General features: G+C 38.4%; 1 protein-coding gene across 1 annotated transcript in view; it reads right to left on the bottom strand.

Annotated features, from left to right (window-relative positions):
* Positions 1–9,300: 9,300 nt before the first annotated feature.
* The window catches only part of slc49a4 (solute carrier family 49 member 4), a 52,650-nt gene continuing 48,839 nt past the window's right edge, over positions 9,301–13,111 (bottom strand). Inside the window, exon 9 of the mRNA XM_015001457.2 lies at positions 9,301–10,943. Coding sequence (XP_014856943.1) covers positions 10,828–10,943 — 116 coding nt within the window. The 3' untranslated portion in view covers positions 9,301–10,827. The remainder of the gene's footprint in view (positions 10,944–13,111) is intronic.

Raw genomic sequence — 13,111 nt, 5'->3', positions numbered from 1 at the left:
ACCCGAGTGGTGTTCTGTCATCATGTATTGTCCATAACAAACACCATGTTCAAGCATATGTGGTCTTGGCACCAAGACTCCCTGGCTACAGTTCAGTGTTAGACTTTATTGTCTTCTCATCGAAACTGTGGCTGAAAATCAACAGAACAGTGTTTAGCTTTTTTTCTTACTAACTATTCTAACATTGTTTTTTGGGTTTTCTTAGCATTGTACATTGTGCATACATTATTTGTGTTTGATAAACAGCTTGGTGTCTTTTTGGCTCACTATGAATGTTTTCTGCATGTTTATTCAATTAGCAGAAGTGAAGAAAATGTTTTCCTTTTTGTGTCATATCCTTCCTGATGGTGTCATTTCATCCTACTTATTTGCTATGCTTTTTCCATTTCTTTTAGAAATTGTGGAGTACTTATTACTTTAGACCAACATTTAACTTTTTACTTTTGATATTGAAGCAACACATGGAGAAATTCCTGTTAGTTTATTACTTAGCAACCCAGATCAAGAACCAAACATGGAGAACCACCATTTAGCTATACAAATCTAGAACTCAACCCACAACTGAAATGAGAACTTTATACCAGTAGTCCAATTAGAAATGTACTTGCTAAGAAATACGTCAACATGTTTCATGCTTATTATTTTGTGTTATTTTAAACTTCCAGTTGCTCTGTGCAGAGAAATTGATCAATTAGTTATTCCATCTTCTTTTCTTAAACAAAAAATGCTGTTCACATTTTGGCATATTGTGCCTTTTAATCTCTGCTTGTTTTGTGTACTCACACATATCAGGAATATTTTTAGTCAACAAATTTGTTTTTATGGATCTTGTAAACAAAAAAAAAACAAAAAAACAAGTAGATGAAGTGAAAAAGATTAAAATGCAAAATGAGTTTTTTTTGCTGCCAACGAATATACACAGAGAAACTAATTTGTTTTTCTGTTACTGCTCAGGATAAAAAAAGAAGAAAAAAATCTATGTGAAAGAGAAAAGGTTAACTTGCGATGCAACAGATGTCCTCATGAAGACAGGAGCTGGTCTAAATTAATAATATTCTTTCAGAGCTCCTGCAGGTGGAATATTTTTATTTTTTATTTTTCAAACTATAAGGAAGTGGTAAAACTGAGGAAACGAAATCTCTGAGATTGGGTGCACAAAGAAAGGGAGGGGGAGGAGTAGATTTTGGTTCAGGTTTTAAAGGTTCTTGGTAAAAATGCTTAAGAAAGAACTTGTGACCTGCAACCAAGTAACTAATGAGACAAGATTGAACGTGTCTTGGGACTTTTAAGGTTCTATACAAAGTCACTGATCAGCCATAATGCTAAAACCAGTTAACTTATGGTTGCTGGAAAAGCTCTGGGTCTTAGTTATGAGGTACTGTTGGAAAACATGCATGTGGTTCTCCTTTTTTATTATTCTCACTGCTTTGTACAACACACTACCACCATTAGTCAGTGTTCTTGGATATGAAAAGCCTCCAACCTTGCTCTTCTCTGATCATTAAATGTCTTTTTCAGAAAAGATTTAGGTTGTACTTGTGGCAACTTTAAGTTGCCGCTCAAAGTGTCGATTTTAGAGCTGCCACTTGTTTCTCGGTCCTTCTCAGTTCGCGTTGACGTTAAACTCATGTTCCGGAACCTTCCGGTTCACGGCACTACGTGCTTTTTTGGTTGCATCGTCATAATCTGTTTCTTTCCAGTTGAAACTAGGACCTACCTTGTTGGGCGTTCCCAGGAAAACGGTCTCAAGCGCAACTCAAAACTGGGCTTAGAAGGGACAAGGTAAATTAATCTCAAATTTCTGGAAAATCTCTGACCTCAGCAGTATTTAAAAAAAAAAAGAAGAAGAAATGGATGGATTAATGCTTTAAAGCAGGGGTCCCCAAACTTTTTCCTGCGAGGGCCACATAGCTGTTCCTTTCTGTGGTCGGGGGCCGGTCTTAGTTTTTGCAGTAAAAAAAAACAAAGAAATTCTTGTCGAGCGGGGGGGTTGGGGGGAGACGACGACACATTCGCGCTTTTGGATAGATTTTTACCCAGAATGCAAATGGAAAAAACCGTGAGTGAAACGGTGACTGACGAGTATATATTCCATTTTCACATTTGCTCAAAAGCCCCCTGGTGGTTGAAGAAAAATCCACATATAAACCGGAAAATACAATATATGAAAAAAAACACTGAATGCTCTCTGGTATGAGCAGGCGGGCCGGATCCGGCATTGTTCAGGGGGCCGGACCAAATGACGTGGCGGGCCGGATCCGGCCCACGGGCCGTAGCTTGGGGACCCCTGCTTTAAAGCCAGGAAAGCTCTGAGCCAGGAAACAAATTAATATAAAGAAACTCGACTTTTGACAAGAAGAGTGTGGAGGTTAGGGTCAGTCAATCAAACATCAGTGGGGATGTGGGTGTATTTTTTGAGCGTGTGTACATTTCACAATCAATAAAGTCATTCAAATTTGCACAAGCAGTTTGTGTTAGTAACTCCACTCCAGAAAAATCACAAACTAAAAGCACAGAGTCCAAATTTAGGCTTACTGATAATCATCAAATATATATATATCTTACAATTAATATAGGGACACAACACAGTTGTGTCCTACAGCGTGTGATGTTGAAATATGAAGGTCAACTTCTGACCAAGCCATCTCTTTCTCCTCAAAGTGTTGCAGCCGAAATAAAAGAGAAAAAAAAATCGGAGCTACGCCGACATTTTCAAAAGTCATTGTACTGTTTAAAGCTGCCTCCGCATGCTGCGACGCAGAGCCATTCTGCCTAATAACCACCAAAAGGATAACTTTCTCTGCAGTGTGCCGTGTAACACAAAAGCAGCTTCAATCACCTTTTGATGAGGAGGAAGGACTGGGGGAAGCAAATTATGTTTTAAGAGGTGAAAAGGCTCTAAATCATAATACAAAAATACTCCCAGGAGCCAGCAAAGAGCCCAGGGTTCTTTTTATTTTTTTTAACGGTCCTTCTACATTAGCCAAGGCTGGAGTTTGCGGCGAAGGGGAGCTGTGATTTAAATAGGCAGCCTGCTGGATCATAGCCCGTCTTGCTGTTCTTCTGGCTACAGGCTTTCCGCCTGCATGGTGATCATAATTGCTCTTGCTCAGAGGACATGCTGCTTCCGTCAGGGCAATGTCCTGATGCATTAGGACCGTGGAGGCTCGGCTAAGCAGAACCTGCCATAACTGGTACAACCTCCCCTCTCTTCTGAACATCTCGGAAAGTTTGTAGTGTCAAGTTTTACAACTAACTAGAGCATGTTGGATCAGAGAACACTTCATGATTCGACACCTACGCCCATCCAGGTCCGGATATTTCTAACATATTTCTCTGTTCTTCATAATGACGTTAAGCTATGTCCATTTAAGCATTTAAGCTATGTCAGAATATGTCCTCCATGTGCTAAAGGCTTCAAAAATAACAGCAGGAGATGAAAAAACTGGTAGTAAAAGTTGGTCAGGCAATGGACTATACTTGTGTGGTGTATTTATGAGCATTCACCATCTAACTTTTAGTTCAACTGGGTAATTAATTTAAAAATACTATGAAACAAATCCTTTATAAACGCGCACGTTTTTTTTCAACTAAGTTGGTCCAACCTAAATCCAAACAAGGTAACGGCCATTTACAATTTTAACAATGTATTTTTCTTTGTATTGACTCAATCAACTGATTATCACATCTCAAAATGTGACAGCAGTTTCATATAGCTAATGCTAACGCTAAGTCATCTTGATCGGTACTGAAGGTCTAAGCTAGTACTGATCACATTCTTTATTTTTGTTTGGAATAAAAGTTTTGCACGAAGTCAAAGCACAATGATTTCGACAAAAGAAAATCACAAGCCACACATGGTTGCTGGGTGACTAAAAAAATTAAATAAACTTTTATACCTGTCTCACGGTATTATCAGTAAAACAGACGAGGAGTTCTAACAGTTGTAGTTCTTGTAGCAACAACAGATTTTGTGGGGGGTGGGTTGGGGGAGGGGATTGCCTTGGGAACATAGAAAGGATTAAACCAGCCTCTCACCCAGTGACTGCTGAAGATATGAGGTATCCATCCCACAACAAATAGAGCGTACAGAAGTTAAATTTAAAAATTATATCCTAACATTAATCTTAGTCAAAGTAGGATAAAGTAAAAAAATGTCAGTTGACACAAAGCCTCAACAGAAAACATTTTCTCATGTTTAGTGGAGTTATTCTTGTGCATTAACGCCACCTTCTGTAGGCAGTTAGCTAGCTGGCAAAAAGAAAAAAAAGTTAGCTGGCAGCTAACCAGTTGCTAGACTTGTTTTTTCCAAACAGCTACATTTATTTATTTTTTCCAGAATTATCTAAGCAAACTTTTGAATTGATAAAAACATGTTTTACAATTAAAAAGGTCTTTACTTTCGAAGATAATTGTACCCTATTCGTTTATGTTGTCTCTGTAAAACAGTGTTGTTAAAACATCATATTAGCGGCATACTAGGGTTGAAATTGCGTGTGTCTTTTACACCTAGTAAAAGTGTCACAGTGGGTTTACTGAAATATCGGTGGCCTACTCATCCTAATGTATGTTTTGTTTTCCTAGAGGGGCAGCCAGATAGCTCAGATTCACCAGTGATGAAGTGCCAAATTAGTGGCCAGATGTCAAACAGAGAGAGCCTGGGCTCCTGCAGCCCATCGCTCCTCATCAAGCCCTTTCTAATATGCTGATGATAAAGTAACGGGCGCTGCGATAGCCGTTCTGCTAAATGAGGCATTTGAAAGCATGACTCATTTTTCATAATCCCGGCGAAGTCAATTAAGGGACTTTTGGAGCTCAGGGAGCCCCAAGGAGACACTGAGGTGCAACGCTGGAAAAGGAGACGCGAGTAAATTTAAAGTCGCTCCAAGAAGAAAAACGAAGACGTCTCAAAGGAGAGGCAACGTAGAAAAAAGAAAAAAACTTAACGACAGTGTGTAAAGTAGAAGTGACATAAAAGTGCCAGGCACAGAGACGGCAACATTAGTTTTTGTCTGTCCGAACTGTCGGTTTTATGGCTCTGACAGGAACAAAGGCGTGAAACCCAAATTGCTTGAAGTTAAAAAGTTGAGTAATGTTATATTTTTCTGTGGGTTCATCTTGTCCCAGATCCAGTTCTGACAGGAGGAAGCTGACAGGATGAAACTACCTTCCTGAGTACCTTTTGTGAACAGTTACTAAAAGAAGAAACACATCTTTGTAAAGGTGCCTTGCAAAGGTATTTACCCTCTGTCCCCATACAATTATTTATTGCAATCCAAATAATCTGAAAGGTTTATAGAGAAGGCTGGGACATGTGGAGATGATTGTTTGACGAAGGATGAAACTTACACAAAAGAATGTCTTCAGTCAGAGGCTTCTTCAGAGTCACTGTAACACAGACTGCTACAGGAGATGTTTAGAAATATTTATCACTTTCCTTGCACTTCATATCTGGACAGTGTTTTAACTCATACAGTCCCAATAATAGTGGGATTTGTGGTTATAACCTCACAAATTGTGAAACAGTCTTAAAGTACGATTTATTTTTGAAAAGCCCTGTATTATACCGGATGTTGGAATCGTCTCTGAATCTCCAAAATTTATTTATTTTTTACCCCCAAAGGCCGACTGCCGGTGAAAGCCTGAAGGAGTTTCTCTTTGTAAGACGAGAAGCTTCGTCTTCTTCTTTTCCTTCCTCTTCTCAGAGGGATTCTGATTCAATCATGCTTTTTTCCCTTTCATGAGATAGATGGAATAAATAAATAGATAGGTGCTTATTACATAAACAGATTTTTGCTGCATACTGATGAGGTTTAGATCCAAAATCCATTTTATGAAATGGTCAGCTGTAATAACGGAGCGTCTGTGTCTGTCTGATCAGCACAAACGCTCTAAAGACACTGAATATAAAAAATCTGTTTTATTTTTTGGCTCAGCAACTGTTCCATGAGGCCGTTTATTGAAACTGGACTCTCCAAGCAAAATCTTGATATAAATACAATAATTAGGACTAATAATGTTTTTCTTTGGCAGATTGTCAGCTTTACTAAAAGTTTTAGGGTTTTTTCATAGCTTTATTTTGGCATCATACAAGCGAACTAAAAAGCTCAATGGAATAATTTGGAACGCTATCAATGCAACGTCGATAAACTGAGGAGCCAAAACAAACCTTTTGTCTTTCAATTGGTGTGATGAACGCACGATGGTGTGAGAGGCTCCCTGCAGTGGATTCGTTATACATCCCATCAGGGATAGTTTTCCATCAGGGATAGATTTGGGTTATGGCAAGAATTTGAGGTCACACCCAGCCTAAAAACATCCAGACGTTTTTTTTTTTTCCTTCTACTTGTTAATTTTCTGAATATGTCAAAAAAAAAAAAAAAACATCTTGCCTTAGGTCACAACAAATTAGCATCCTAATATTCTTTTTACACTTTTTCAAAGTAAACCCAACAATTTCTTGAAATCTTAAGCGACTCTTTCAATTGATCTGTGCTGAAACCTTTCTTAATAAACAAATGTTAAAGTTCTAGATCCATGGTTAAAATTCAAGTATTTATGGAGCCCCCTGTAGTTCTGGATGGGCTTACGCAGCTGCTTAGTTTGCTTTGCCTTGGGCTGGCACCATTCGCAATAGAAGATACTCGCAATGAAAGATACTGTAACACAGTCAAAATAGCTGTTACCTTTGCTGTGCAACTAACACTCAAGATGACAGCCAAGACATATGCTTTGTTTTAAGTGAAAAACCAACTTCTTTTAGGGTTAGGACAGAAAATGCATAGAAAAAGAATTAAGGAAAGACATGTTTTGTTGTAATTTAAAACAAGATTTTTATCTGTCCGTCCGACGGATTTTCAAATTTGTGCATCCCTAACATTTTCTTTTCTGTACTTGTAATTAACCAGTAACAATAACGGCTGACTTTTTATGTCAACCTGGAAGAAAATTATACCAAAATCTGAAATTATATTCAATTTAATAATAAAGCAGTAAGTCCACAAAGACACCTATAAAAAAAAGAATGTCTATAGCCAGTTCCTCCTCGCAACTTCAGGGTCTGGAGCATCAGTCATGGTTAGATTGGCTCGACTCCTGCAATCAGTTCAGGATGACACTGCAGCTCCGCCGAGCCTCAGCGAGAAATGCTGATGTCATCAGATTTCTAATGGAAAACAGGAACTAGATGTCGAGGTCAGAAAAAAAATAAAATAAAATACTCATTTTCCAGCCAGGCAGGCTCTGATGAATGGATTGAACCATGCCAAAAAGTGACAACAACAACAAAAAAACTTCTGCCTCTGTTCCTTCGATTTTCTTTCAAAATGGCCAGCAACTTTATGGAGGAGCAATGACATGGTGTATTAAATCGAAATTAGCCTATGGAGAAGCTTCAGTTTACATGGGCTTGGAGGGGTATTATGAGGAACTGCTCCTAAGTGACCCATTAGCTGGAATTGATTGGTTGATTTAACTCCAGTGAATCGGACGTGGATGCGAAAGAGCATCAAAAAAAAAAAAGCATCTCCAGCTCAATGCAATATTTCAACCGCAGCGGCGCACAATGGGGAGAAAAAGAGCAACAAAGGGAAATTACATAATGAATAACATAACGGAGCAAAAGCAATTTCTAAACTCTTAAATGCGTTCAGCGTTCAGCTGAAAAGGAATTAATCGTGAGAGATGCATGAAAGAAAATCTTCAGCTGTGGTTCTGTGGAGAGCAAACAATGGGCTTTGGCTGATAATAATGGAAGGAAACTTCAACGAAAAGTCAGATAAAGCACGACGGGCACAAATAGAAATAGGACAGCATGTTAAAGTCTCCCCATTCTGTCGAAGATTACACGGTGCATTCGCACCGCTCAAACTTTTACATTTTGTCACAGTAGAAAACATAAATGGTAGTTTAAATCTGATTTAATGTGAGCGACCAACACAAAGGAAGTAGTCCTTGTAAAGTTGAGTGAACGAAAGTTGAAAAGCAAGGCAGGCATTTGTATTTAACCACCTTAGTCTATCGTGTCAAAGTATTAGCTATCATTGCAGGTAGGTACCTTTAACTACTCTTTGCAGCAAAACCCCCCTCATAAATAAGTTTTAATCTATGCCAAATGGAGCCACGCCTATTCGCAGTTCAGTATTCGCAGTTTTTTCTGTGAAATGCAACTACAAATTCTTTACGGAAAATTCACCTATTCTCTGCGTTTTTCTGTATGAACATTTCTAAAATATTCAAGAAGAAACTGCAGCTTGTGGCTGGGATGCTTTTGTGTCATTTACAAAGGAAAATTGATGTCATGTTGACGCTGATTGACTGTTTACCCCAAGAACGAACATAAGGATGCTGAATTGTGGACGCTAGCTTCAGTTTCCACTGTGAGTATTGAGGTATAAAAATATATATTTGGCATTTCAACTATTAAAACAGGCAGTTTTAAGCAAAGATGTGAATTTTAACCATTCAACAGTTGTGGTACCCAATTCCTGCAACCTTCCACATAGAACTGGTTTAATGTTCAGCTGTGTTGTCCTGGTGAAAAGGTCAACCTTCCTCTCAGTTTAAATTGTTTTGCCGATTGTTAGCAGACGTCTTTCCATGACTTTACCTGTAGAGAAAGTCTTCCCCACATCATGATATCGGCACCAACATTTTCACGTGGAGGTGACGTATTCAGCTTAGTTCGGTTTCACTTTACTGTTGTAAATTATCAACATTACACACAGAAAACAAAACAAAATGATAATTTACAAACCCGTAATTGACCACAAAAGGGAATAGGCTTATGCTTGACTACCATGTTCAGGTTAATGTTTTCCATGTAAGCCAAGAACTTTTGAGTCTTAGTTGAACAGAGAACCTTTTTTCACTCGTTTTCTGTGTCGTCTACACAATTTGTACCAAACTTAATGGGATTTCTTATGGCTTTTTTTCCCCTTTTCATTCTTCTTTCAAGCCCAGATTAATTGCTGTTCTGACAGTGGTTATCCACCCGAGTTGCAGATCCCCTCAACTCCTCCAGAGTTGATAAGCTGTTTTTATAAACAAAACTTTAATGCTTTTGTAGATGCACTGTTGTTCCAAACGTTTTCCATGTTTGGAAAATATATTGCAGATGTAACTCTTGGAACATTATTTGATAACCTTACTGACTAATAGTTTTTCAACCACAATCATGCACCACTTTATGTAAATCTATCACATAAATTAGACAAGACTGTAATACTTTAGCGAGGCATTGCAACCGGGGGTTCATGAATAGAACAAAGGCAAACCATAATAACAGACAAAAATGTGAACTGTAATTTGTAAAATCATCACTTTAATAAGGTGCTGAACATTTGTGACAGTCGTGTTTTATACCAAAGGAACTCAAAGTAATAACCAAATCACCGGACGCTACATAGTGTAAAAAAAATCAAAACAGAAAATGACCTTTGACATAATCCAGAGGTAAAATATTCACAGTGTGGAGAGAAGGAGGGGGTTGAATGCACTGCACTGGATAATTAAGGCAACACATCTGCAGGTGAAAGAGAACCTTTTCTTTACAAGGCGAGAGAGGAAAAAACAGCACCAGGAACAAATTACGCAGCCTTCTTTATCTCCAGAGGGAAAACATAAAAAAAATACTTCCTATAGTTTCTGGGAGAAAAAAACACACCAGAAAATAAGCATGTTAGAGAAAACCTATTTTTTCCCTCTACAGCAGAGATTAATATTCAGATGCTTTTGTTGTAGTGGCAAATCCATCAGATGGACTACTACTTCGTTTTTTTTATTTATTTATTTTTTTAGTAAGTTGTTGCAAAGGACGCTGCTGGTGCTTTGAACAAAAAAAATTGTTAATACGCTTGTTTACTTATAAATAAAAGGTCTGTCATCAAACTTCTTATTTCTGGCTGTTGTCTTGTTAGTGTTGAGGCTTTTTTTTTGTTTCAATAAATACTGGCACATCGCTTAGGAAGAAAAGTGAATGATTTAAAAAAAAAAAAGCTGTACAAAACAAATTAAAGTTATATTAAAATTATGGACATAATTAGTCATAAATGGGCTGAAGAACAGAACAGAAAACCCTCCAGTGAGTCCGGTCGCAAGGCCGCGTCTTTGGCTGGCGTCCAGTTGTCGATCTGACAGCATCTTTCTCTCTCTTTTTTTTTGCATAATATTCATTTTGAGAGGGCGATAAAACACAATTCAAGTGGCTCGCCTTTCGCTGACGGGTAATATCACAGGTCGCTTAACGCTGCAGGGTCAGTTAAGCCTCCCGGTGAGTCATGGCCGGCACTAAAACACGAGGAGGTCCCAGTTTTAATTCCTGATGGGACTAGTCCTTACTTCAATGTGCATGAAAGTCGCTCGGCGATGAGCCTTACTCTGTCTGACGTCCCTTTTGTAAACTTTGAGGAGAGTTTTCCGGTTACTTTTGAGATGAGGCGAGTGAGACGTAAAGTCACTCTATAGAAGCTTCCAAACTATCTGCGACGGGGAAACTGTTTGTTCAGGTGGGTCCGCCTCAAGTCATTCACGGACAAACAGAGGAAACCGTTAAAAACAGGTCGAACCACCATCAAACCTCGAGCTAGCTACTTCTAAGGTGTAAACATTAACGCCTCTCTACGGCGGAAACGTGCATCACCCTCACCGCGGCTTTACAGGCATACATATATACATTTACGTCCTAAAATTTTACATCTCACAAAGAGCGTAGAGTTTCCCGACTTGCTCTCCGTGTCCCTTTTCTCCTCTTCTCTGTGCAAGAGCAGGTGTTTAAATAGCCTCGATTTTCTTCCGTTTTTTTTTTTTTTTTTCTTTTCCTCGTAAGCGTCACACGGACACAAAGACGTCCAGGTAGAGACGATCGTAGGACTCCCTGAAGAAGAGGACGAGGACGAGGCTGAAGAGACACGAGCCGGTTACACACCAGTTCAGCCACGACAAATCTGTGCGAGACAAAAACAAACAGAGAAGATAAAAGTTTAGACACGAGGTTTTTAGTACAAGTTTAGAGCTAGGGTTTCCAACCTGAGGCTCTGGAGTTTAAAGTGACTCTTTATAACTTTGACTAAAATAATAAAGAATCAACAAACATGCTAAAATGTAGATTTTTAGAGATTTGGTGGCATTTATTGTAATACTGATAAGAGACAATAAAAAAGTAAGTACAACTTATTGTGCTTGTCACTGCAGTCAGAGCTACACAAATCAAAAATATTGATCTGCATTGAATCATTTTCATCGATGCTCTAATGGAATGAACAGTAGGGAAAATACACAATGCTGACGGTCAACCAGTTTTTAGGGTTTCCAAACATCATCCATCGTTACAAACGATGCATCACAAGTAAAACGATGCCCAAATTAAGCCGTACATAAATCCTGAGCAATGCGCCAGAATATATTTGCAACTTTAGAAAGAGTCATCAACATCTATATTGAACCCAAATGAGAGTCAGTCAGATGCAAAGTGATTTATGCACAGGCCTAATATATAATCAATGAGAATTTCTGACGTACCATAAAGTAAATATGAGCTTGTGCTGCTCTTTTACAATCATTCTGAATAATTCAATGGTATTGGCGGTGTTCCCTGCTACCACTGACCTACACTTGAACCTAAATGTTGTGTAGAAGGAGCCGTTTTATTTGCCTCGGTTTGTTCAGGCTCCATTAGGCACAGGGGAGTTGCTCTGGCTGTCTTCGTTAATGCTGAATTTGTTGGACAGGTTGGGAAGCTCACACCGCCATTGAACCCCTAATTCCACGTTACCATAACACCTCTAAGACACGTGCTTCTCTTCATCAAAATTAATGATGCCAAGACCGTTTAAAACACATAAAACATACACATCAGCCAGATGGCATTTGATTTTCTCTTTAAAAGCACCAAGTCTGGTAAGCTTGACCTGTTTGGAGAGGGAATCTCAGCCAGTGGTGCTTTGCTCTGGAGAGCAAGACAAACTAAATGTAGGAAAATCAGGTCAAGACAAACAGTGGGGGGTCTGGGACACAAGCCAGGACTATGTCCCACAGCGGCTCTGCTTCGAGTGCAAGCAGCTATTCATACGAGCGTCAATCACCTCAGACGATCGGTGTGTAAAGAAACGTTCATTTTTCCAAATCCGAGTCAAATTTCAAGTGAAGAAAATTAACACTCTCTCATCAAACTACTACTTGCAATACAGAACTGCAGAAGTTTATTAATTCAAACATTCCTTAGGTCAAATTTAACACAAACTCTTGCCAGCTTTATTTATTTATTGAACATTCAAATCAGCATGTAAAATACTGCCAGTAATTAATTTGAAAATTAAAAGATATATTTACTCTAGAAAGTAAAAAAAAAAATCTACATGGAACATTAACACAATTCAACAGCAAACGTCTGAATTAATCAAAGAGGGGGTGCTTTTACTTTCAAAGAACCGTAAATGTCAATAGCTGGGTTTTCATTACAAATGTGCATAAAATGTTGTCAATATTCCACTAATGTCGAGGAGCACACAATTTTGCAATTACGATGTTTCCATGAAATGAGAAACCTAATTAAAGTCAGATGTGAATAAGTTTGTTTATGCAATAAATCATTAAAAAGAATACTGCGCCATGATCCTCCAACTACTTCCTGTCGTCTTCTTCTTTGTGGTTTCCATCAGTGGCAACTTCTGGTTGTTGATCATGTGAGTCATGACACCACAAAAAAAAAAAAAAAAGATTCCCTTGCAGTTTTGCAAAATAAACCAATTTTGATTCAGCCAAAAATGCCCCCTTCATTCTAGGGCCAAAACGTTCTGCTGAAAAATGACAACACGATTGTTGCTTCCATTAAGCAGATATATTTTTCGAAATGCCAAAATGCACAATGGAAACACAGGTAGTATCAATGATGCAAGGTCAGAAGTGAGAGAATAAAGTAATTGCTATGAATACGAGCACAAGGATAGATTCTCAGTGTTCATAAATACTTAAAGCACTTAAATAAAATGTAACTGAACTTGTTCTCATTTCCTGAAGACATTCAAACCTAAAGGTTTCTTCAGTTCTGAAGATGAGCTGGGAGCTTCAGGCTTATAAATTTGTCACATTAATAGGGATGTTAAGGTCGATGAAA

This window comes from Poecilia mexicana, unplaced genomic scaffold, assembly GCF_051168715.1.
Source record: "Poecilia mexicana isolate PSO_F unplaced genomic scaffold, ASM5116871v1 scaffold_2, whole genome shotgun sequence".
In the NCBI taxonomy this organism is placed as follows: Eukaryota; Metazoa; Chordata; class Actinopteri; order Cyprinodontiformes; family Poeciliidae; genus Poecilia; species Poecilia mexicana.
The sequence above is the reverse complement of the archived record's forward strand: the minus strand, read 5'-3'. Positions and strand labels throughout refer to the sequence as shown.